Source organism: Microtus pennsylvanicus, chromosome 4 (assembly GCF_037038515.1).
Source record: "Microtus pennsylvanicus isolate mMicPen1 chromosome 4, mMicPen1.hap1, whole genome shotgun sequence".
Classification (NCBI taxonomy): domain Eukaryota; kingdom Metazoa; phylum Chordata; class Mammalia; order Rodentia; family Cricetidae; genus Microtus; species Microtus pennsylvanicus.
In genome coordinates, this window is record NC_134582.1 from 72,671,040 (window position 1) to 72,697,362 (window position 26,323).

General features: G+C 47.5%; 1 protein-coding gene across 7 annotated transcripts in view; it reads right to left on the minus strand.

The window, feature by feature from the left end:
- The window catches only part of Aopep (aminopeptidase O (putative)), a 267,788-nt gene that overhangs the window by 76,741 nt on the left and 164,724 nt on the right, over positions 1 to 26,323 (minus strand). For all 7 annotated transcript variants that reach the window (XR_012910341.1, XR_012910343.1, XR_012910342.1 and 4 more), the window contains 2 exons: positions 18,588 to 18,631; positions 10,645 to 10,705 (listed from right to left, as the gene is read on the minus strand). Coding sequence is in view for 2 of the 7 variants with exons in the window: in XM_075969380.1 (XP_075825495.1) it covers positions 10,645 to 10,705; positions 18,588 to 18,631 (105 nt within the window). In the remaining 5 variants the exon portion in view is untranslated. The remainder of the gene's footprint in view (positions 1 to 10,644; positions 10,706 to 18,587; positions 18,632 to 26,323) is intronic.

Here is a 26,323-nt window from a genome sequence, read left to right on the forward strand (position 1 = left end):
CGTGGTGCCAAAGCACAGGAACAAAGACCATATAGCATCCCTACTACGCTGCTCTCTGAATCTATCAATGTGATAAAGTCACAGCTGTGCAAACATCAGAAACACAATGCGCTAGTCAGCTTCTTCATCTATAGAAAGGGCACAACAATGTTTATCCTGCAGACTTCTGGGTAGAAGTCCATCGGTATCATGCATCATGTACCGAGCAAAGCCTTGCTTTCTTCCTGGGTGTGCTGATACACAAGATGGGGAAAGAGGAAAAAATGCAGTTATATTTAAAAATACAGTTCTTAGGGCTGGGAGGATGGCTCCATGGTTAAAGCCCATGCTTTGAAAGCATGAGGACTTGAATTTGGATCCCATGAACTCATAAAAACAGAACTATGACCCCAGAAGTGGACAGCAGAGATAAGTGAGATCCCAGAGGCTTGACAACCAGCCCCAGTCTAGTAACTGGCGAGCCCCAGGGTTAGTGAGAGACTCTGACTCAAAAAACAAACAAACAGACAAACAAAAATCCCCCCAAATTGGAGGGGCTAGAGAGAAGGCTCAGTAGGTAGAGTTCTTCCTATTATCCCAGATGATCCAAGTTCAGTCCCTAGCCCCCACATCCAGCGGCTCACAACCTCATGCAACTCCAGCTCCAGGGGTCAGATGGGCTCTTCTAGCCTCTGTGCTCACAGGATATTCACACACACAGACATAAGATTAAAAAAGTATTAAAAACTAAGTTGGAAAGTGACAGAGTAAGACTTGCACACTGGAGATTTAAAAACTGCATTTGGATAGTAGGCAACTATATATTCTTGGGTTTTATACATAGTTTCTTAGCAGATTTGTTGAGACCCAGGCAGATGATCCTAACTACAAAACCAGTGACCACATAAACACACTTCAAGGAGGCAAGGCCAGTGAGAATTCTGGAGAAATGGACTTCATGACGCATGCAGACAGGAGGACAAGCACAGGTTTGCTTGGTGGCTCAGAGCAGAAGCGACAAAACCGCTGGGGAAAAGGGCATAGAAGAGAAAAGCAGATGAAACCTTTGCTTGACAGAGGTGACTCCCCATCCCAGGACACACACAGCACCTCTGAAGGCGCCGTCTCCAGTGAGTTCTAATCTCTTGCTGCCATGGAGCCCCAGTCCTCAGTTCTACCTATTGACTTTGGCTGCCCGCCCGTATGTTTTTATGGCAATAAAGTTGCTAAAATTAAAGAAGAATTGAACTGTGAAGCTTTGGGGCCCAAATGGTGGTGGGTTGTAAAACTGAGGCCGGTAACAACCAGGGTGCCCTCAGCACACTTAAAAACCATCTTATGTGTGTTCTTTCAGTGTGGCTTGCAAGTTCCCTTGGCCTACAAAGGAAAATATTTTTAGCATGTAGCACACTTTGTAACAGACATATAAATGCACTGAAAATATAATTTTAGAAAAGCATCTGGGTTTGATCATCCCAACCTCAAATAGGTTCTGCTTTTTCAACGTAAGGACCGCCACAGCGCTCTGCTGTGAGAGTGGCGGTTTCTCGTAAACGTGGGCAGCATAGCGCTGGGGTTCAGCGTGTTTTGCTTTGTAAGCAGTAAATAGTCTAGTGATTTAAACAGAAAGCCAGAGTATGGGAGGCATCTTCTGGATTCGACCTGTCCTTCAGCAACATTTTCCCCAGCACGTGTAGAGAAAAAGCCATCAAGGAGCTGTTTGCTCTTCTCCCTCTCAGGAAGGTGGCCTATGGTGTTTACCCATCTGTAGGAATTCTGAGGCTAACAAGCCCAGCAGTTTTCTCACCTATTGCTGGTCAGATAGAATAACATCTGTGGGTTGTATCTGAGACCAGCACCTTCCTTAGGCATAGGCACACAGGTCCTGTAATCTGATTGTTACCTGGGCTTCTTCTCATTCATCTCTGGAAGGCTAACAAACAAGTAGAAACAGTGTTTCTTGATAAAGTTTATAGAACACCACCACCCAGGGAGGCGAAATTTCTCCCAACTGCCACACTGGGTCTCAAACCCAGCATAATTCAGATTTCAAGGAGAGAAAGGCTCTCCTCTTAGAGGTGACCAGGCACACCTACAACGCAAGAGCAGTGTGGTACATGGGTCCAGAAGCAGTGAGGTATCAAACGAAGGTCCGCTCAGTGCCTCAGAGCTCAGTGGCAAGAAAGCTGCTCCAAGCTACATCCAACATCTGAACTACCAGTACAGTAGTAGCAACACTGCTTATCAGAGTCTCACAGTACAGTGGCCTGTGAAACCATCACCTTGAAGGAGATACAGCTGACCCTTCACCCAGCCTGCACTCTTGCTCATTCACTGCAGTGACATCATCCTGCACTTGATGTGTCAAACCACTTGGACCTTACGCTGGGATAATGGACCAGAGGTAGGACATGGGCAGAGGACACAAGGACACACCTGGAAGGACAGGGCCTCTGCTGAATGACCAAAACTTTCATTAGGAGCATTAATTTCCACACTGCCCTTTTGTAAACCCGTGTGGACTTTGGGGGTCTGACAACCACTGACCTACCCTAACTGTGTCTACTGGTTGGGCTGGCTGCCACCTGCGCTCCTCTGCTGCCTGCTCTCAGCACAGAGGACAGGAGCCGAGGACCTGACTGAGAACTCAGCACTGAAAGTCAAGAGATGCGGATAACTTCCCTTCAGTACTGTAGCTGATACGGAAAGATTTTTTTTTTTTTGATGATCATTTGCCTCTTCTCACTTGTTCATTTTGATGGTTTGATATTTGCCATCTAATCTGGTTTCTACTCCAAGGGAAGATGCCAAAGCAAGCTAATCTGCAGCCACTCATACCAGAAACAATGAGCTCTTGGGACACTAAAAGTCCGCATTTCCCATGCTAAGCTCCAGTCCACACATAGGGCTGGCCTTTACAGACAGCTAAGAGAAGAGTTCTGCATGTCCGTCATGTTATCTGGAGAAGCCTGCAGGGTGAGAAGAAGCAAACACCATGGCTCACGGCCCTCTGCTGTGTGCCTAGGTGCACCAAAAGCAAAGATGGAGCCATGCTGAGTTGTTAGGTTAAAAACACCACTAAAAATTACAAAAGACCATAGTCTGGGCCTTGGCTGTGCCATTAACTAGACCTGCAAGGGCACTTCTCATGGGGCTCATCTTACCATGGCGAGGAAAGTAGGCATGGCTCTCCAGGACAGGTCCCTACTTGGCAATTCTAAGGTGGACAGAAAGTTGTGCCAACTAGAAAAGATAAAGTAGAGGAGGTGTGCCCAACAAACGCACCATGCAAACATCAAACCTATCTGGTACCATATAATGGTTCTTCACAATGGAGAAGGAAGAATGGTTCTGTTCTCTAGAAGCAGAATACTCCAGTGGCAGGAGATGGAACAAGATGCCCTGGATACTGAGGAAGGCCCCGCCGGGAGCCACTGCCTCAAACTCCCGGATGCTGATTTTCCATCAAGAGGTGCGATGAGGCCAGGTAACGTGGGGCAGCACCAAGGCCTGAGCTCACTGGCCTGCTCGTCGAACTCAGGAAGGACATCATGCTTCTGAGGAACAGGGATGAAGAGGACAAGCTAACCAGAGGGGCTGGGGCGGCTTTTACAAAGCACTGGGGGGCTCCCGTGACAGACTTACTCTCTCAGCTGCTCTCTTCATCCCACGTTCCTCTCTAAAGAGCTCTCTCAACGAAGCCTCCTTACAGAGAAACCCTACAGGGTTGTCTTGCTTGTTGTGAGCAGCATGCTAGACTTGGAGGGGCATCATGTGAGCGCCATCACACGCTAGCTTACACAACAAGCTTGCTGGCTTGTGAATGAGTGGGAACGGGCTGAGCTTTAACTTGTCTCCTGAGCGGTCCTGATGACCAGTGGTCTCTGACGCAAGCCATCAGGGACCATTTTTCTAGCAGGGACTCAGCCTCTCTAATAAATCACTTGAACCACTCACCACCAACTCCATCTCTCTCTTCTTGTTTGAGGTAGGATCTGGCTCTAGCCCTAGTCTGCCTCTGCCCCCGTTGGGATCACAGGAAAGCGTTACCCTGCCTTGTTCTCCACCTTTCCGAAGCCTATTACCCTGGCTTCCTTTTTCTTCTGCCTCAAAAGGCACAAAAGATTTATTTTAGTTTACTAAACAAATACTTGATTTCTTTCCACTGGTGCCACATGTCTGAATGTATCTGCATTGATTTGGCCTAGTTTAGAATTTTCACTTTTTTTTTCTTCAAGGAAAAAGTTCTCTAATGTTCTTTAACAGAGAAAGCCTCTCTCACATGAATCACACACACATCCTATTAGCTCGCTTTAAAAATACATGCTCAGTTGCTAAAAATAGCAGCTCAAGGGTGAGGCACGTGACCAGTACACATGAAGCCTTGGATGTGGGCCTGACCAGCACATGTCCACCAACACAGATGGCATAGCGCTCAATCTGCGATCCTAAGAGACACAGACTTTTGCTCTTAGTTCCACTATCAGATTCTCTGGGGCCCTCTCCTATCCTTGCCGGGATCTGGGCACTATAAAATGGGCATTTACATCAGCTGGCTTGCTTTACAAGGCTCCTTATTCACTCTTACTGTGTATGCAATTATACATGCAGGTACGGGTGCATGTATGTGCATATACACGTCTGTGGTGGATGGAGGCCTGAGGTCATCCTCATGAAGACCGCTCCCCTCCTTTGGTACAGGGCCTCTCACTGGCCTGAAGCCACCATTAGGCCCTGGGATTAAGTATTCTAATAGCCTCTATTATTATCCAGAAAACATTATATGAGCATGCAACAGAACGCTTCCAAGCTGCATTCTCTACCCAGAAAGCCCATCCTTGGCTCTGAGAACACAAGCCTCTGCAGTAGACCCGACCACCTTTCCTTAGTCCTGTGACTCCCCTATACCCCCTGAAGGGCTCCCGTCTTCCATTGTTGGCTTGTGTGACCTCTGGCAATTTCCAGACATTTATTTGGAAAAGAAGTAGCACTTCCCCAAGATGGCAAAATAACCTTCTGTTCACGGTTCTGAACTCAGGCAGTGTGGGAATTGAGGTGGATCTCTGCCCTTTACGGGACTTACGATGCAGCCTGCTCGACAGTGCCTCACTGTCCTCTACGCTGCCCTCGCTTCTGCTGGTTCTGACGCTACTGCTGGGTGTGTAGTTCTGAGAAGGGGTAGGTGCAGATGGAGCCGAGGTTCTCTTAAATTAGTGTGAGGACTTGTTCAGACCTCTGGGAACAAGATGACGAGCCGTGGAAATCGAGAGCAGAAACAAGGTGAGAAGTCATTCCTGTCTTTGAGAGGCCTGCTTGAACTTTGCAGACCAACTCTTTACTTGTGGATAAGCAACAGAGGCCTGGATTTCTTATCTTCTTTGACTCACAGACTTTATAAACTTGAGATAGATTCACTTAGGTCTACTCTGTGGATGACTTTAAGGTATGATGATTCACATGTTAACCCAACTAACAGCTGCAGAACAGTTCTGCTCAACACCACACACACAGAGGCCATGAGAACAGTTCCACTCAACAACACACACAGCAGTTAAGCATCTCAGCTGCGGCAGTGAGGAGGGATGGAGGCAAGCACCTGCAGTCTCAGTGCTGGGGCAGAGGCAAGAGTAGATGTCAGGAGTCTGGTGGGCAGCTAGTCTGGACGATGGATGAGCTCCAGGTTCAGTGAGCTCTTGCATAAGACTGAAGGTCAGTTCCCAGCACCCATGCTGGTGATGCAATACTGACAGTAACTCTAGCTCTAGGTGATCTGACACAGTGCATATATGAACACGTGCGTGCACGCGCACACACACACTCATATGCACATACACAAACAAAAGTAAGTCTTAAAAAACCCAGGCAGAGAGTGATAGAAGACGATACTGGGTGTTAACCCTTGGCCACCGTAGTTGCATGTACAGGCACCCCCCCCACAACACACAAGTGCATATACACATACACACACCACATACGGAAACGTTTTAATTATTAATTTTTTAGCTGTAATTTTGTTATTGTTTTCGTCAGAGACTTGCTCTGTAGTCCACACATGACTGAAACTCGTGATCTTCCTTGTTTTAGGGCTGCAGTTATTATAGGCATGCCCCATGACACTCAATACAGTTGCTACATCTTAGAAGTGAGGCATAGCAGATAAAGTTTTACTAGGTTAGTTCATCTTACAGTATCTGAAGGACTGGCCCATGACTCCTGCAGACACAACCCCAGAGACATAGAGTGGTGCAGGAATGGCACATTGCCTTCCACCTGTCCCAGTGGTTCAAAACCTGAAGAGGGCACACTCCTGTTCCGGGAGGTCTGCAGGCGTTCAGTTCAGAGATGGCTTCAAATATCCTGCCCTGCAGCTGACTGACCCTGTGTAGAGCCTGAAGCACCAAGGACATGTGAGGCCATGTACTCAAACACTGCACTTCAATATGTGGCAGAATTTTTAAAATTAAAGAAATGTTTTACTTTGTTTTCCTTCTTTCCTTCCTTCCTCCTCCTCTTCTTCTTGTTCTTCTTTACTGGTAGGGGGCTTCTTAAGCTGATGTTTTGCACATTTAATCTCAACTTAGATATTAATTTTAATCAGAAATACTTGGTTTATACTTTTATTTAATAAAATCTACAGTTGAAAAAGTAGAGTCATTATTATACCTGAGAAGTGTCAAGCAATAATAGACTTAGTAGCTTTTAAATTTAGAAAAATTAGATTAGATTTAAGATTCAGCCACTCAGGCCAAGTGTTGGTGCAGGGCTGCAAACCAATACTCAGGAGGCAGAACCTTGTCAGGAACCCTGACAGAACCTCAGGGTCTGTGTGTCTCAGGCCAGCCTGGGCTACATGACAAGCTTTAGCTCAACTATGCAATGGGACCTTGTGTCAATAACTAACTAAATGAAATTTAGGTGTGTGGGTCTGATAGATAGAGTTCAAGAATAATGCTGTGCACTGCCAGCCACTGCTCTACCCAAGGGGCTCAGCAGAAGAAAGGAGGTCGGGTCAACGTGGTAAGTAATGTGGGGATGATCGGATGTAACCTCTTCCTGGGAGGGAGGATAAGAGGCAGCCCGAGACACACAAATAGCAACAACATAAAGCCAGTTATGATGAACTCAAAACAGGAGACAGAAGACTGGCTAGACAGGAAAGAGCGTGTGTGAAAGAGACTGATGTCTGGGGTCTGGCAGTTATGGCTGCCCATGTTTGCCTAGAGCTGGGACAAACAGCTCTGAACAGGACAGCACCACCCAGTAGGCCAGACAGCATCCTCAGCACACAGCCAATGGAGAGAGCTTCATTGAGAACGGATTTGAACTATGTTTGGGGAAAACTCACTTGAAATCAACATGGATGACAAACAGAAAGAAAAGGGCTTGGCTGTCACGTGACCAATTAGCACAGGCAAAACACAGCTGAGGAACTGTGTGCAGGTTCCGGGGAATGGGAGTGAGGGTTTGCTTACACGGGGACCTCAGGACTTGACAAGCCGAGGAAGAATCTTAGAATGAGAGGAGGCTTCAGAGGATCTGTAGCAGTTAAACCAAGGAGACCCAAAGAACCTAGATGGTGAGAGGCCATCGCTAGTGCTCTGCACAGAAATGTCACAGGGGAGGTGGAAACCTGACCGTATGAGCGAGGAGGGTCTTAGGGCAGGCATGAGAAGAAACAAGCATGCACGGCACCGATATCGTGTGCTCCTTAAATATCTGGGCAATGGCGTCATGGCAGCCAGGGAGCTCAAGATGGCTGTAGGCACACACTAAGACACTGTACAGAAGGGTTGGGTATCCGCAGGTGGGTTCTGGAACCAATCCCTGGCGGACACCAGGAGATAGCTGTATACTATTCCCAGATGGGGTTGGGGAGCCGACAAACTTGGTCTCGTACCATTTCTCAGGAAGCAGCGTGGCCATTTGCTCTCTATCTTATACAAACGAAAAAGGAAAGTGCCATCTAAAGCTCTTAGAATAAAGTTCTCATTTACTGTTAAGAGGCTGGGTACCTACTACACAGCACAGAGAGCAGGCGTTGAGGCTCACAGGAGGCTGACGCAGCAGCAACCCCACAGTTAGACCTTGCTTCTGCTTGGCCTTGCTACAGGAGCTTATTGTTTTTAGTTTATACACAGCAGAGAGAATATCCACCATGCACAGAGCCCTGAGTTCCACCTCCTGCATCTCGAAACCAAACAAAAAAAGGAAGAGAGAGGACAAAATAATACTTATAGATTCTGAAGAATGGCTGCAAAGATGTATACCAAAGTGTTTTCTCTGGATGCCAGCCACAGTGGTACACATTTGGAACCTCAGAACTCAGAAGATACTGACAGGGGGGTGGGGCAGCCTCAGCTGTGACAAAAGTCCAAGGCCAGCATGGACTACATCAGACCCTGCCTCAAAGATCACAGCAAAGAAAAATAAAAGTCACCTCTGGGCCATTTTAATTTACGTATTTACAAGCTTTTTATATTCTAAAATAGATGTGCAATGTTTTCATAGAGAAACTGTCATAAAAGGCAACATGACTGAGAACACAGACAAGTTCAGGCTCTGCCAAACCAAACGTTACAGGGCTGAGGTATTCTTTAAGGAGGTGGGCTCCAGCTCTTTTGTCTCTGTGGGTCTCGTGCCTACTTCTGCTGATCCTGAAGCTATGTCCACTTATTTTCTTTATGATTTTTCCATTCAGCACAGCAGTAAAGGAAGGTTGAGGCAGACCTTCCTGAGAAGACAAAAAGCCTCTGTAGCCTGTGGGATGGAAACCTCCTAACAGAACATGGGCCTCTGTCATCAGAGAATTCAAATGCCGGGGGACAGAAATTCCGAAGAGAACAAAGAGCAGGGAGCCTGCTGTGCTGTGCTGCCACTCCAGGGCCGGCATGCTAGTAACTTCATATCATAATGACGGCATAAAGAACAGGCTATCCCATTCACTGTGCGCTCCTGCCACCACAGGGTCTCAGGGGAAACAAAAAGAAACATACAAGGGGTGTAAAAGGGGCTGAGGGCAGGTAGATCACCGGCAGCCGGGGAAGGGGGTGATGAAAAGACGCTCCTGTGATCACTCACCAGCCAAACCTAGGCACCAAATCAGGCCTGATTCTGCCTGCTGTGGTTGTTTCTCCTCAACAGCTGAGCACTTGGGGAGAAGCCAGTGGGCCTGAAAGATCAGCTATAGTCAGTGAGCCTCATTGCACCTGGCTGTGTTGACAGCAGGTTTCACTGGTTCAAGGTAGAAAGTCTGTCTATGCTAGGCTGTCGCTAACGCAACTAGAACTTTGGAAGAAAAGGTTCAGCTCAGAGGCAAATCTCACTCTTTCTTATTCCTTTCCACAGTTTGTAAGAAGCAACCTCCCCTGCGGCCCTTAAGAGGAGGGTCAGCCCAGGATCCTACTCCAACTGGGGCAGCCTGCTTCTGGGCATGCACTGCTCAGGGCGCAGGACTCTCCTTCCCTCCTGGCTAGCAGATGCAAACAGGGGCCCTGTTCCAGACAGGGAGCTGGGGAGTGGCCAAGCTTCCAACCACACCAAGAATGTCTAGGAGCCTTCTACAGCCTGGCTTAGTCCCACGAAGCAAACTCCACAGAGACTGGCAGAAACGCCCCCACTCTGAAACACTGCAGGGCGAGGCTGGTTCTCAGTGAGTCATCTTGTTTGGAAGTCACAGGCTCTCAATACATTCCTGACTTTAAAGTGCTACCTTCCAGGCCCCACGCGGCCTCACCTCTCCAGTTTTGTTTAGTTTTCATTTCTTTTTTGGTTCCCAGAGAGATGGAACCAAACAAGTAGCTGAGCAGGCAGGATCCATTTCTGAACTGAAGGCAGTGCCTTCCAGTGAGCCAGTGGTGAGGCTTCTCCTTGTTTGAAGGTTACTCAACACCCTCCACTGCGTTTCATGGGTCACAGACATTCATTGACACTCAGACATTCCCTAGTAAAAGCTCATGTAAGCAGCCACAGAACTAGAAATAAGCAGGCCACAGGGGCTGGCTTGCCTGAACACCGGGGCAAATTTTCACTGCCACAGGGGTCTGTCCACAGTCATCAAGGCCTACTACAATAGTAAGCCTGGTCCTTAGCCCAGCACTCTAGCTAGGGAGGAGCCGGGATTACCCAAAAGATTCTGGAACCATGGACCTGGGAGATAAGTAGCCCCTTCTGCTCTAAGTTAGGTGTTCCCACAGGGTAGGTAAAGATTCTTTCTACCCATGACCTGAAAGAGGGGTGGAGGGAACCGAGTCTGGGTCCCCAAGACAAAGCAATGACTAAATGGACAGAGAAGCAGCCTGATGCAGGCCCTTACGTATCCTAGAGAGGAAGCTGAAAGGCAGGGGTCAGAAGGAAAACAACCACCACAGTCAGGTAAGAGCTGTGGCTAACCAGACCACCTGTTTGGCTATACCCAAGGCAGAACCCAAAGCCAGCTGCTTAACCCGCTGCAGGTATTAAACTGTTGCTTGGAGACTCCACCCAAAATACCCAGCATGCTCTGGATGACAATGCAGTGGCCACTGTCACATTCACTGACACCCCACGGTACTCAAGTCTGTGGCTTCCGGGCCCAGCACGTTCATAGGCATATTAAAAGCATCACTGCCTGGGCTGAAAGTGTAGCAGCAAGCTGCACTCTGTCCCTAAAAGAGTTATCTCAGATACCTTAGGTATTCCGGAACATTCAAGCCAATCACGGATGATGTTCTCAACAGTCAGGCCGAGCCTTCAGAAACAAAGCAAGAACCGAATGGTTAGAAACACATCAGAGCTCACACAACCAGGACACGGTGCAGTACTCAGGCAGAGGAGATGCCCTCTAGCTGGTGGTGTGGGAAGGGGCCCATGTCAGGGTAACCTCTCCGGGAAACAGGACACAGAACAGGGAACTGAAGAGTCACAGGAACGCAGTGACAGGTACTTTCAATGCTTTGGGGGAAGCTTTAGGGGGAAGTAATGTTCCTAGAATACATGGAGCCTGTCACCTGCTAGAGGAGGTGAGGCAAGTGTGGTAACATGTCTGTGAACTGACAGTAACACGAGCTACAAGAACAGGGCACTCTGTGCTCAGAGGACTTGTCTGCTTTCCAGAAGAACCACATCAAACCTCTCTGTACGATATTATGAATGCTTGTTACATTGGCTGAAATGGTTTTGCTTTCTTGCTTTGCAGACTTCACTGGCCTGTAGAAATCACCAAATATCTGGTCTTCCTTCAGCAATGCAAGGAAGGTTTGTTTACAGCAAATCCACCTCCCTTCATCCCCTTCCAGACAATTCCTGCTCATGCCCAGTATCTGCTCACTGGCCCCTGCAGCCTGCCTCCTTGGGTTACCTTGGTCACAGTGTCTAGCACACCTGGGACTGACTGGTTTGGTTACATCACTTTTCCTGTCTCTCTGAAGGACGGAAGCTCTCCAGCTGCCAATCCCAGCACTCACCATGCTCCTGGTAGGGAAGCAGGTTTCTCTGGAGATACTTATATTTGAATGAATGAAAACACATTGGGCCCAGGAGTTGGTTCTGCAGTTGCAGCCTCAACTGTTCAAGCCTGATTACCAGAGTTCCATCCTATAACCCACATACAAAGCTAGATGTGGCGGCATGCCATCTGTAATCCCAGAACTCCTATCACAGGAAGGGAAGTGGAGACAGGACAATTGCCTGAAATTTGTGGGCCAGCTGGCAGAAAACAAGAGAGACCCTGCTTTAGCACAGTGGAAGTTAATAAAGGACTCTCAGCTGTCATGTGGCAGCCACACAAGAACACATGAGCACACATGCACATATATAAACTTAAACCCCAAGAAACCCCCCCCCCACAATTTCCTACTGACAACAGAAGTTGTAGAAATACACAGTCTAATAGAAGGCTAAGTGTAGTCCACGCGGGCTTTTGGTCAGAAATCAGTTTCCAATGGGCTGGGGAAACAGCATCTACTAGGGAAGAAACACAGGGAGAAGAAATGCAGGGAGAAGGTCTGGATTTCTACAACCACTGTTTCTCTATGGGACCGGTGAGCAGAAGATGGAGAGAGAACCTGAGAAGACAGAGACAGTACCTCTTCAGGTCTTCCTGGTCTTCAGAATCAGTGGAATTTCTTAGCACACCTCCTAAGAAAGCTGCGTGTTGCCGTCACTGGGCCTTTTCATCACTTGCTACCATTTAATAGTTTCAATCCAGTGCAAACCAAGTACCCTGTAAATGTTGGGCTCAGAGATGTGTGAAGGGAGGAGGCCGCTCCCCAGAGCGTCTTCAGGACCACCATCCTTCCTGAGTATGGGAGAAGGCCTGGAGATACTGACCAGAAGGACTAGGATGGTGGGTCTGGATGGCCACTCAGGAAAAACACCACAGGAGGTCCCAGAAAACAGGTCCCTGGATCCTCTATCAAGCCTGGCAATCTCAAAGCCCAGAGCTGCTCAGGATAAGAACAGGAAACGGACCCCTGTATTAAAAACACTGTGTCCCAGGGGCAAGTCAAAGGTAGGAAAGATGGGGACAAACAGCCTTTGTTTCAGGCAAGAGCAGGCCTTCAACTGAGTCATCTCACTTCATGTGCAAACAGAAATCAGTCTTATCTGCCAACCTCACACATTTCAAGGGAGAATCAACAACAACAATAACAATGTAATAATAAACATTATTTCCTTGGACGCAGGTAGGAAGTGCCCTTCACTGGCTCCGTTCTAGCCAGACTCCTATGGGTTACACCTCTGACATCATCTCAGTGACCCTTAGGAAAGGCAAAGCCAGAGGCGCCTCTAAAGCTGGCCATGCTGTACCTGGCATCCAGGAAAACAGGTTCATAGCATATGAGGAGAGAGAGGGCTGCGCTCAAAAAGCTTAGAAGTAGCAGGGATGAGCAAAGGGTCTGACACAGGGGATGACGGAGAGCTCAGAAATGGGGATCACATATCCCCAAAAGGCAGCATCGGAGGGGTGACTTAACTGCCATTTTTGAAAGATGGCAGACAGCTGTTGGGCATCACCACAGAGGAGGGAATGCCCAGACACAAACGCCATTTCCTCTGTGGAATTTCCACGGCAAGACCCTTCTTTCAGGGGCACGGGGAGAGGCTGGGCAGTAAAGATGGAGAAAGGAGGCGCTGGGCTGAGTCCTCAGGTGAGAATGTTGAACACCAGGCAAACATCTGCATGAGATAAGGCCCTGGTGGAGCTCTCACGTCCAGCAGCTCAGGTGAAAACATCCAGGGATGGAGCTGTCTCAGAGGAACAGATGACGGTTGCCTCAGGGAACAGCAGCAGCTCGTCCGTGTGTGGTGTGGACGACCATCCCCTGGCTCAGGGAGGATACGGGGGCTTGGGACACCAGAACAACATCCACAGAGGGTCTGAACAGGAGGCAACACTTGAGCGTGAAGTTGGGGCAGCTGCATTGTCCTGTATGCTGGGGCAGGGCCACTGGAAATGGAGGCAGATAGAGGAAGAAGACCCAAGTTCCTGTCCCACAGAGACAAGGTAAAGATAAGGCTTGGCCTAGCCAGTAGCACCCAGGATGAGGTGAGAAGAGACCACCATGGCTACAAAACAAGGCTGGAGGCAGGAGACCACATGGCAGGCTGATCCAGGTATGTGTGAATGTAAGGATACATGTGCTTACTTTGGAGACAAGTCTCCCTGTGTGGCACAGGATGGCCTCAAACCCAGTATCCTTCTACCTCAGTCCCTTTAGTGTATGGCTATCACCCAATACCAAGGGCACGGAGTGACAGGGAAGGATATAGAGGGACTAAAGATGGAGGGTGGACTCTGGACTCCATCGATCCCTGCAAGACAATGTTTTACAGAAAGCATGTGACTACCCTGTACCCCTCTGTGGCCAACTCTGAGGTTTGTTCACTGACAAGCAGTGAAGCAGATACTATTGCCATGTTTAGTATCTGCTCACAGTGCAGAGGCACTAAAACAGAACACAAGAACATCTTAAAGCACTGCCAAGCGAAGGCACAGAAGTAGCAGCTACTATGTAGGAGGGCAGACAAGATCTCACCTGAACCTTAGAGAAACAGCATGTAGAGATGAACAAGATTCTGAGAGGTTGGGAAACTTATCTATGGTCACTCAGATGGTACTTGAAGAGCTGGGATTCAAATTTACCAAGCCCCCACTTTCCTTCCCAGGCTAAGCTTGGGCCTCATGGTGAACCACTTTCTGCAGTGGTCTAGACACGCCCACAGAGGTGGGGCCGGTGGCATGGTGTCCAACACAGCTTTCTCTTCTCGCTAACCTTTCTGATGCTGAAGGAGTCTGCTTCCTGCTGTGGTGACCCTGCTTGCCAGCACTATGATTTTATTTCTGAAGAGATGGAGAGGCCCTTTCAGAGCAGAGATGTGAGAACACAAGAGTTTCATAGGCTACATTCAGGAGCAAAACTGTTCTCCCTTAACCAGGGGAGCTTGGATTTTCAGATCACTTTTTGGAAAGATATGACGCATCTTATAACCAAGACCACTTTGGTCCTTACAGTTGCTGTGTCAAGTGGGGGGCAACTGTTTGTGCAGGTGTTGAATCTATAGCCTAGGTGGACTCTGGTCAAAGTCAGTGCTGTCAGGGGGATTTCTAAGGCCCTGGTGTCAGTGCAGAGATCACTAGGCCTGTCTGGGGGACTGTGGAATAACATGTTAGACCACAAGAAGATGCATGGATTAACATTCCCACTCTCAAAAGCAACCAAGCAAAGCCAAGCTTGAGTTGCTATAGGTGGCCTCATCTCCAAGGAAAGGGAGCCACTATATAAAAAATGCCTAATTTTCTGGGAAGAAATAGACCACATGTTTTCTGAGCAAAGAAAGTACACATGCTTTCTGTTGTTCTGACCATTACTACAGACACGGTGCAGCGCTAAGCGGATAGCTGCTGTCACAGTCAGACTCAGAGTGTCTAAGCCAGCAGTGTGTTGTCCCTATGAGGGCTCGTGGTTTAAACAATCACAGCAGACAAGCAGGGGCATTTCCATGTAGCTAGGACCCAGAAAATACAGGAAATGACCCTTCTGCATGTCTTATCGCTATGGAAATTGACTTTGTCAAGACAGCTAATAGGACATAGACTCTAGACTGAATGCCCTTCCTATCTCCTAGCCTATGGCTGATACCAGGTACTAAGAACAGCAGGCACTTCTGCCCACTGGCTGCTTGCTTCCACGGAAGCTTGGAGTTTAAGTGGGTTATCTCCACACCGTTTTGGCTCTAAATGTGGTCACATCTAGTTAAGGGAACAGAACATGCTCATATCTGTGACATGATACTGCCTGGAAGAGAAAGCTGAGTTTAGAGGCTAGAAAGTGATCTTTCCATGGTGTGGAAGTGAACAGATATAAGCACAGCTTGTGGGAGGATGGGCTGCGCACACCTGGATGTGCTTGCTGTTGTGGTGAGGATGCACAGCGACTGTACCTGTGCCTGCGCCTATCGGCTGGCTGGACATGGCGTGTGATGCTGCTATCATTTTTGGCTCTTGCCTTCACCTCCTGGGATTCGAACACTCACACCCTGCCATTCTTCCCACAGCCCAGCACACAGTCACATCAGCCTCGCATAGCAAACGCCAGGCCTCAGCAACTTTGAAAGTATAGGTGTTAGACAGAGAAAAGGCACAGTTTAGATGGAAATGCCTTTGTTTTAGAATACAACTTACAATCCATATCAGTTTTTATACATGGATAAGTTCGCTTTTCAACCCCTTCTCTCCACGTGGAAGCTTTCCACGGTGTTGCTCATTTTCTTGATCAAAACAAGGCATCTGTGCTCAGACAGCTAATTAAGACTGCTGACGAGGCAGGCAAGTGAGTGCTCCTTGCTCCGTGGGGGAGGAAGAACACGGGGTTTAAACAAACACATGAACATGCATGCACAAACACCACAACTGATGGGCAAGAATTAATCAGCAGCTACGACTGACACCTGGACCCAGGAGCCAAGGCTGCTGGACCAACTATTCCCTAGGTGGCATAGCTTTTTGGCAGGGGGTAGATGGTGTGCCTGTCTGGATGGCCTCCTGAGCATGTCACTTTGTCCTTATCTCCCTCCCCTCCATACTGATTCCAGGGACGAGAAGCTGCCCACTGCACTTTAGCTCAGGGTCCAAGAAAAGCCACGCTCCTGACTGGTTTCTCTATTCAGATTCACAACTAATCAGCCATTTGTAACTGGCACCTCTCAGTCAACCCATGGCTCTGTTCCCTGCTTCACAGCCCACTGCCATTGTACCCATCACTGAAATAGCCCCAGCTCTCAAGAGTTCTTGACTCAAATGCTCTAGTGATCGCTAATGAATTTCTGGCTTTTAGCTCTCTCCATTCCCCTCCATCCCCCTCCCCCCACAGACACAGACATTCCCCAAGGCTGTAGCAGGCTCTGCCTTGGGTCTCATTTCAAGTTGAATGCTGATGGTTGCTGTCTGTGGCCCCAGGACCAAGAACCTCACAGAGCCCTTCATACACGGATTCTAAAGCCCTGTTCTGGAGATTAAAATGACCCACATTTTTGGTGGTTGACTGGGATCTCTCCGAAGGCTGGCACTGGATTTATTCTCCTGTCTACAGGAGATGCACCACAGAGAGCGCTAATAAGTTGGGGCAGGGCAGCAGTGCAGAGGCGGCATGACATTGACGCACTGGCCACTGTGACTGGCAAAGCCTTGCCTGCTCAGCATGGCTCAAGTGCCGAACAGATGTGCCAAAGGATCAGTTTGCAAACTGGGGCCAAAGATTAGAGGCCCCAGGGGGTAGATGTGCAGTCTTTGGAGGCCCACATAAAATTAGTACAATATGCTGCATAGGTAATAGAGCAAACCATCTGTTTGAATAGGCAAACTAGATTTTGAGATTAGTTAGCCAGCAAGAAGATGCTTAAGTTTGAAAATATACTCCGATATACTTGGTGAAGTAGGCTTGCTGTAGGCAAGAGATTATTTTAACATTTGAGGAGAATTTTTAATGAGACTTAAGCCTGCTGGGCAAAGCACGATACCACTGGGAAAGGTGCCCATCAAAGGGATTCAGTGGCTGTTGGTGGGGCATAGATGCTGGTCTAATCTCCACAGCTACAACAAAAGTCTCTTTGTGGGTCCAGCGTGTTGCCTCAGTACATATCCACAACAATAAAATCCAGGCCCTCAGAGCCAGGGGGCTCAGGGCATCCAAATGAAGTCCATACTGCATCATGGAGATTAAAAGTAAGACAGATCTCCCAAACTAAAAGTGCACTGTGCATCTCACTGGAAACTGCTGTGTCTCTGCCCTAAGAACTCTGCCCAGAAGGAATGCACTTTGATGACCAACAGAAGAGGAAGCACACCACATCTATAAATTAATTTCTCCCCTCCCTCCCTCCCTCCCTCCCTCCCTCCCTCCCTCCCTCCCTCCCTCTCTCCCTCCCTCCCTCCCTCCCTTCCTCCCTTCCTCCCTTCCTCCCTCCCTCCCTCCCTCCCTCCCTCCCTCCCTCCCTCTCCACTGCTCTGCTGTATGTCCTAAAGAAGGGTCTCTATACTCTACCAGAGAACCTGAGCTAGTGTCCTGACGGCAGGTATAAAAGAAAAGAACATTGGCCCTGTAGTACAGTGGTCAGACACATGCCTAGCATATGTGAGTCTGTGAGCTTAATTAACATCCAGTTATGAGGGGAAATATATAAATCTTCCAGGTTTACTCTTGAATAATGAATAACCACATCAGAAGTGACATTTGCAGAAGACTCAGCACCTGTGCTGGGTGGTTTTATGTCAACTTGACACAAGCTAGAGTCATCTGAGAAAAGGAAACTTCAATTGAGAAAATGTTTCCATAAGATCGGACTGTAGGCAAACCTGTATGGCAGTTTTTTCAGTTAGTGATTGATGGGGGGTGGTGCCATCCCTGGGCTGGTAGTGGGGAGCAAGCCAGTAAGCAGCACCCTCCCTGGCTTCTGCATCAGCTCCTGCCTCCAGGTTCCTGGTGGACATGTCTACAGGAGACTGTCTTGACCACCTTGATTGATGTGGGATGAGCTGATTTGAATGCTGGTGGCAGCATTCCCTGGTTTGGGGCTCTGGACTGTGTAAGAGAGGGTAGCTTGATACTAAGCGTTATGTTTAGCATTCTTTCTGCCCTCAACTATGGACGTGATGCGACCATCCTCCTGAAGCTCCCGCTGTCTCGACTTTGGCACCCCAGGCTCTTAGTGCACCTCTCTGCCTCATTTAAACAGTAGGCCCTTCTATAAAATCACAGTGACAGGAGCCACCTCAACTTGTTCTTCTCTGTTATTTATCTACTTATTTTTTAAAGAAGTAGGTGGTCCAGGGTAGCAGTCCCTGACCTTCTCATCAGAGCGACCACTCTGCTGCGGAGTCCTCTTCTCCATCTGTAGCCCCCAGAGTGCCCTTGGCTAGCTTCCCATTCCACATCTAAGGCCAGGGGTTGTGTATGCTGCCCTGACTCCAACCTGTCTTCTGGTCAAACTGTGACTCCATGAGCTGCACTGGGTTCCTTTATGCAGAGAGGAAATCTCAACTGTCTTAGTTTCTAACAACAGGTCAAACGATGGTAGGGTCTTTTCAACATTAAATGTGAAATGGGGCTCTTAATTCCTATATTGGTCCTCACCTTTTGTCTTCTGGAATGCTCTCCAACAGCATTTGAAGGAAATCCTGAAATAAGAAGAAAGCAAACCATGAAAGCCGTCTACCAGTAACTGCCCAACCCTGCCAGCAACCAAGCATCGACTGTTTCCATCTCGGGTCTGGTCACACATAAAAGAACTGACCCCTCACTTTCCCACTCTCTCGCCATGAGGTCTTTCTCCACTCCTTGAGGCCCACAACTAACACGGAGCTCTGGAAAGAGGCCAAACTTAACAGAACAAAACTCAGCTGAGCGTCAGAGACAGCCCAGTCTGATACTCCGTCCCTTCTCCTCTCCTGCGCCTGTGCAGTCACGGGACATCTAGGAGTTTGCCTCTGTGACAGTGCCATGTCATGACTTACACCTTTTCCCAAACCACTTTCTTTTATTGTGGAAATTTTCAAATGAAAAGCGAAGTCGAATAATTAACTACTCTGTTTAAATTACCCGAGCTAACCTGCCTTGCCCTATCCTTCCTTCCTGTCTTCTGAACTGTTAAGACATCCTGAATATTACATAATGTCATCCATAAATGCTTTGTAAACCTCTCTAAAATAAAAGTACTCTGGTGGGAATAACCACAATATCATAGACCTAAAAGTTCCAATAGCAAGCTCGTTTGTATTTAATTTATACTTTTATTGCAGCCCCCTTTCCCAGTCCTACAATCCTGGAATACTCACTGGGTCTTACCCAGTGTCGTCAGATAAAGGACCGTTAGTTAAATTGGGAGGATAAATACACTAAAAATGATCGTTTATTTAAAGTTAAGACTTAACAAGGCTTTTCTGCTCTGTCTTTTTATTTGCTGAATGCAAACCCCAGTGTAAACATCTCACCATCTGAGTATCAGGTGGGGTGGACACAAAAGGAGAAAAAGGCAGGACGAAGCATAACATTTTGCTATTTAATGACATTAAACAGCAAATAGCATCTCTATTTGGAGGGTTTTTTTAATTTTCATTTTTCTCCTTTTTTAATACAGAGTCTCTTGCTATGTTAACATTTCATGGTTTTCTTTTAATGCAGTAATCTATAAAATTTTGCTTTTTTGTTTTTCTGGGTTTATACAGTCACTTTGGTTTTTGAGGCAGTTTCTCAACTTATAGCCCATGTTGATCCTCCAGGTTCAGCCCCCTGATGGCTGGGATCGCATAGAGACGTGAGCCACACCACCTGGCTCTCCTTGAAGATTTAACAAAGAGAAAATAAACTTTAGAGACACACACGATAGCCCATGCCTGTAATCCTAGTACTCAGGAGGCAGAGGTGAGAGAACTCGTTGGAGTTTGAGGTTAGCCATGTGAATCCCTGCTTTATAGAAAGTACAGTATTCATGTATGAAATTCACAGAAACAAATACATTTAACAAGTTAAAAGGTGCGCTTTCCGGTGAAAGTCCAAGTGAGCACACACGACTGGAGCAGGGGATGGGAGGAGCAGTCCAGACCTATGCAGCACAGCACACTGACGGGTGCGCGGACGGGTGAACGGCAGGGTGCACGGACGGGTACACGGCAGGGTGACCGGACGGGTGAACGGCAGGGTGACCGGACGGGTGAACGGCAGGGTGCACGGACGGGTACACGGCAGGGTGACCGGACGGGTACACGGCAGGGTGCACGGACGGGTGCACGGCGGGGTGACCGGCAGGGTGCACGGCAGGGTGACCGGCAGGGTGCATGGCAGGGTGACCGGCAGGGTGCACGGCGAGGTGACCGGCAGGGTACACGGCAGGGTGCACAGACGGGTACACGGCAGGGTGCACAGACGGGTACACGGCAGGGTGAACGGACGGGTGCACGGCAGGGTGAACCTTTTCCATCATCACACTGTGTCCAGCCATCGCAGCATGAGCAAAGCCAGCCCAGCCTGTGGGCTTATGGGGGCTCCGTCTGTCCAGAGGGGAAGGCTCCTCAATAAAGGAGCTACTGACAGATTTCCCTCACACCACTGTGACTGACACCCTAACACAGACAACTTAACAGAGCAAAGATTACTTGGGCTCACAATTTTTGAGGCCTATTACGGCATGGTGGCCGGAAGGGCTCCAACAGTGGTGCCCTCTTGGTACAGAGGAGGAGGCAGGAAGCAGGGGCTGGAGCCAGAAGAGCTACAGTATGTAAGGCCCACTCCTCGCTGGAGCCTACTTCTGACAGCCAGGCCCTGCCTAGAACGGGTCCGACAAGCCCGTAAAGCACTGAAAGCATTGCCACCTCTTGGAGACCAGTGTTCAAGCACACAGACCTGCGGATGAATGCAGGGACATGGCGGTGGGCGATAGGAGGCCTGGATTGTTTACTGCCCAGGCCTAACCCTGGACATAGAGAAAAACCATGCAAGCACTTCACGTCTACTGGGCCTTGCTTGAGAGTCTTAAAGTCATTATTTTTATTATTTAAAAGGTTACTGGAACTAAGGAAATAGGCTAGCAGTATTCAGCTATTATTTTAAAAAATGTTTTTAAAATGTTGCATTAGAAATTTATTTATTATGATCTAGCTAATAGATCGTTTTGTAAATCACTATAATAGTGGATCGCTGCTTATTGACAAGATTTTTGGTTTTTGATTCTTAAAAAATCCAAGAACTATAACTATGCAATTATAACTCTAATTATAACTTCTTACTAATTTTACCCCATTATGTCTGTATAGTACCTACAAACTTATCTCCTATATTCCTAGTAATTTATGTTCAATTATGTGGCACGGGAGGGGGGAGGGGAGAATGACATTAACTTAATAACAAGGGGGAAGAATTTAATTGCTTGAGAAGCAGGAAATTCAGAGTTAACCTTAATTCTACCCTTTCACATTTTCAAGTTACAACTGGCTTCACAGCCCCTCCCCTTTTGATAGACTGTAAGCACAGGCATCTGGAATTCTGGGTGGATCCGGGCAATGAAGAAGGTCCCTGTGCAAACCTCCCCCTCCTCCTTCTTATTTTAAGGAAGATGGTGTCCCGGCTCCTAGGAGGTTACCATTCTGGAATATCTGTCAAGTCCCGCCTCCAAGCTTAGATTGGCAGGCAGCTCAGCAGCTAGCTGGAGGCTGCCAACCAATGCCTGAGATATACAGATCAAACAAGATGTCCCCTGAGATTTATGATGTGGTTTCTACACTGTCTTGTGCTCCACCCTACTGGAGACACTTGCTTCTCATTTGCAGCCTCTAAAGTGCCTGTAACCAGAATGGGCTCAGTTGGTTCCTCTTACTCCCGCCCTTAAAGACCCCTCAGGAAGATGTATTCCCTCACCATCTCCTCCCTTCTCTCTGGTGCGCTCAGAGTTCTGAGAAGGAAATTGGGCACTGACTAGACAAAGAGCTCTGACAACACCGGGGTGGGGGGACAATGTGTCACCTTTGTGGTATGCCTGAAACAAAGGAAAACCAAAAGGAAAAGCAAAGGTACTGCTTCCCAGCAAGCCAGGGAGTCTTGGAGGCTAAGTTGTCAGCTCTTACTTTCCTGATACACTGTATGCTAATCAGATCAGTACCAGACCGCTTGTTTTAACACCTAACAACACTAAATTAGCCATTCCAAGTTTTAAAAAACAAGCTCCAATTCTGTCTAGTGGTTAATCTGGCGATCAATTTTTAGATCTAGTGAAAGCATTCACTAAAATGTAGGTGTATGTAGATTCTACCAGATCAACTGCTTCTAGATTAAGAATGACACAGGAATAGTGGTTCTGTTAGGAGTTTAAGGAATAATCACAGTGGTCATGGTCATGGCCTGGAAAGAAGAAAAGGCAATGACGTGGGACTAAAAAGTGAGCCTACGGGGATGGTCACTGTGATCCTGGAAAGAGGATGTCAGGAGGGGCCCGGAAGGCAAACAATACTGAAATACTGCAGAGGGTAGAGGTCAAAGGGGAGGGGAAGTTGAGAAAAAAAATAACTGGGTGTTGGGTAAGTGAAAACACAATCCACACAATTCCTACAAATTATTTAACTAGGTATCGGGGTAAGTGAAGGCACAATCCACATAATTCATACAAATTATTTTAATTAAAAAAAAAAGCATGCCCAACAGCTTCCAAGTAAGGACAGGGAGACAGCTTCCTGGCATAGACTTCAAAGAGGGGAATTAGGCAAAGGACATATGATTCTGCTAGTTTCTAGGTGACAAGCTGCACCTCCCCCACGCTCAGGCTTAGAAGCCGGGGAGCTGGTGAACTGTCCAAATCCCACAAATTCTCAAATACCTACACATTTACCTTTCTTCTTTCCTAGCTATCGGAGGGCCTGGAGCATTTGCTGAAGAGATGCAGAAGTATGGAAAATAAACCACTGAGGGCAGCTAGGTGAGCTGTGAACTCCTCCGAAGTGCCCAGATGGCATCCTGATCTGGAAGAGCAGCCGAGACACTACAGGTACAATGGACATGAGAACCTGGGCAGGGGGAGGTAGCAGTGTTTCAGGGGAGGGAAGTCAAATCCAGTGTAACTACTGCAGCTCTAGGCCACAGCTTCACCCATAATATCCCGTTAGACGGTAGCTTAGAGGGGCTGAAAAACAAGTCTTAGATGACCTGGGAAAGGAGGCAAAGATAATATTCCAGTGCACACACAAGACTAAATAAAGGGTCAGGGCAGTGCTACCCATGCCGAAAGGGATGCATCAGCGAGAATGAGCACAAATCACACGAAGAGAGGGGCAGAGAGAAGCTAAAAGAAAAGGAACTCAGCTCTGAAGAAAACATAACCCAAGGAGCACGGAACAAATGTCTCACCAGGAAAACAAACAAAAAACAGCAACAATAACCAAAAATGAAAGGCCAAAGACAAGACAACAAAATGAAAAGAGATTCTAATCCCGGGAAAGAAAACTAAGGACCGTAATAATACCATTTCAGGAACAATAATCTTTTCAAAGAACAAAGCAACGAGCACTGATGAAAATGACGTTAAGTGTGAGGGATGCAGTTTAACCGGGTGAGAGCTTGTCTGTCATAAACCCCGTGACCAGGTGCGGTGATGCTGCAAGTCTGCAATTCCAGCCCTTGAGAGGTGGAGGCAGATCAGACCAAGGTTGTCTCAGCTCCGTTAGGAGTTTGAGACCAGCCTGGGTTAACTGTCTCAAAAGAAAAAGAAAAAAAGGGCTAATAATGAAGAGCTGCTTGAGAGAAAAATGGGATAAAGAAGAGGAAGATAAAAGTGATTATCTAATAATGTATGTGCCCCAGAAAGAAGACATAACAGAAAACTCAGAATCTTACAAGGGGAAAAGAATGAGACCAAAGATGAGTTGAACTCAAGCGTGGTAAAGCAGGCCTGTACTTCTAGGAGGCTGAGGCAAGAAGAGCACAAATTCAAAGCTAGCCTGGGCTACACAGCAAGCTCTTTTCTCAAAACACAAGACAAAATAAAACATACTTTGTTAGGCTGTGGTGGCCTATGCCTTTCATCCTTGCACTCAGGAGGCAAAGGCGGGGAGATCTCTGAGTTGGAGCCAGTCTGGACTACAGAGAGTGTTCCAGGACAGCCAGAGCTACACAGAGAGACCTTGTCTCGAAAACAACCAACCAACCAACCAACCAACCAACCAACCAACCAACCAACCAACCGACCACAAAACAAAATGAAAACAAAGCATACTTAAGATAATTTGTTTTTTAGAATAGAATCTAAGACTATTCTAAGTGCTTTCCAGGGAGAAGGAATAATGGAAGATCGTGCACACCAGGGCAAGCGAGATGGCTCAGCAGGGAAGAAGCTCAGAGTAGAAGGGGAGAACAGACTCCACAAGAGTCCACTGCACTCCATGTCTTTACAGGGCACACCCAACACACATTCCCTCTCTCTCTCCCTCAGTTTAGTAAAACAATTCTTTGAAACAATCGTGCATACACATCCCCTTTTAGTTAAATCACTGAATTCAAAGATAAAAATTTCTTCTGACGTCTACATGATATAAACAGGGAAACACAGGCAACTTTCTAAAGTTTCTCCGCAGTGATGAATCAAGAAGGCAGTTGAGCAATATCTATCGAGTTCCAAGGAATAAAGACGTGGCCCAGGAATATGTAAACCTAGCTATTTTGTGATTTAAACACAGACAGGAGACATGCATTCCCAAGCAGGAAAAACTCTGAAACCACACAGCCTGGGAAGCTGCAACTTGAACATCAGTTTGATAATGAAATTGAGCCAACAAAAATCTGAATCAAAATAAAATATTCATGAGTCTAGAAGCATGGGTAAGTGGTGGCAAATACTAAATCCTTTATGCTGGCAAAGCAAACCTCAGCAAGTAACAGTAACAGCTAAAAATGTGAGGATTGGGGAGATAACAGAAGCATAGTGCTGCTTGTTTCCTCTTTAACAACCAACCAACCAACCAACCAACCAACCAACCAACCAACCAACCAACCAACACATCGATTCTGCTTTTGGCTTTTTTTCATTCTGACTTTGGCCAGCCCGGAACTGGCTCTGTAGCCAGGCTGGACTGAGACTAAGGGACTACAGCAGTGCACCTCCTCTTCCCCAGGAACAAGCGTGATGGGAAGTCACACTTGGAATCACAGTACCGCATCTGCAGCGATGCGTCTCACCAGAACCACCTAGCAAAAGCTTTCTCTCACACTGTAATGAACCCAGAATGCTCATTTCAGTTTCCTTTCCCCTAAACTTGGGTGAATGAATCTTAAAAACACATACAAGCCAGGAGGCAGGACAAACAGAGTCAAGGCTAGCCTGGACTACAGCATAACACCTTGTCTCAAAGAGCAAGCAAAGCAAAATAAGAAAAAGCAGAAGCCAACAAAAGTTGACAAGCAAACAGGGAATCAGCGAGAATGGAGAGGCAGAACAGAGTAGGTTCTAGAAATGCTGATCAAAGACTAAGAAGCCATCTTGAGGACCCGAGTACAGCTCTCCAGCACCCATGTAACAAGCCAGTGTAGACGGAATGCTGCAGATACACGCCTGTTGCTGGGGCAGAACAGTGGGCGGGGCTCCACCCCTCCAGGCTGTACAGTACAATGGCAAGTTTTATTTTACGTATATTTTACTATAAAATCTGAGCAAAATGTAAATTTTCAAAAGGCATGCAGGCCCCTGAGCTGGCTAGGTGATGGCTCTTGATGCTTAAGCCTTATGACTTAAGTTCAGTCTTGAGACCCACATGGGGAAAGGAGAGAGCGTGTTGCTCTCTGACCTAAACATACATACACATACACTCACACACTAAATAAAACAATGAAAGAATGCTATTCAACAGAGTAAAATGGCAAAACCACTTAAGTCAAAGGGTTTTTGCTGCTGTTTTGGGCACTGTTTTGGTGTGTTTACGTGTGTGTGTGTGCGAATGTGTGTAAGTGGGCATGCCTGCACCTGAGGAGGCCATAGTGTTTGTTTTGGTGTGTTTACGTGTGTGTGTGTGCGAATGTGTGTAAGTGGGCATGCCTGCACCTGAGGAGGCCATAGTGTTTGTTTTGGTGTGTTTACGTGTGTGTGTGTTGTGTGCGAATGTGTGTAAGTGGGCATGCCTGCACCTGAGGAGGCCATAGTGTTTGTTTTGGTGTGTTTACGTGTGTGTGTGTGCGAATGTGTGTAAGTGGGCATGCCTGCACCTGAGGAGGCCATAGTGTTTGTTTTGGTGTGTTTACGTGTGTGTGTGTGCGAATGTGTGTAAGTGGGCATGCCTGCACCTGAGGAGGCCATAGTGTTTGTTTTGGTGTGTTTACGTGTGTGTGTGTGCGAATGTGTG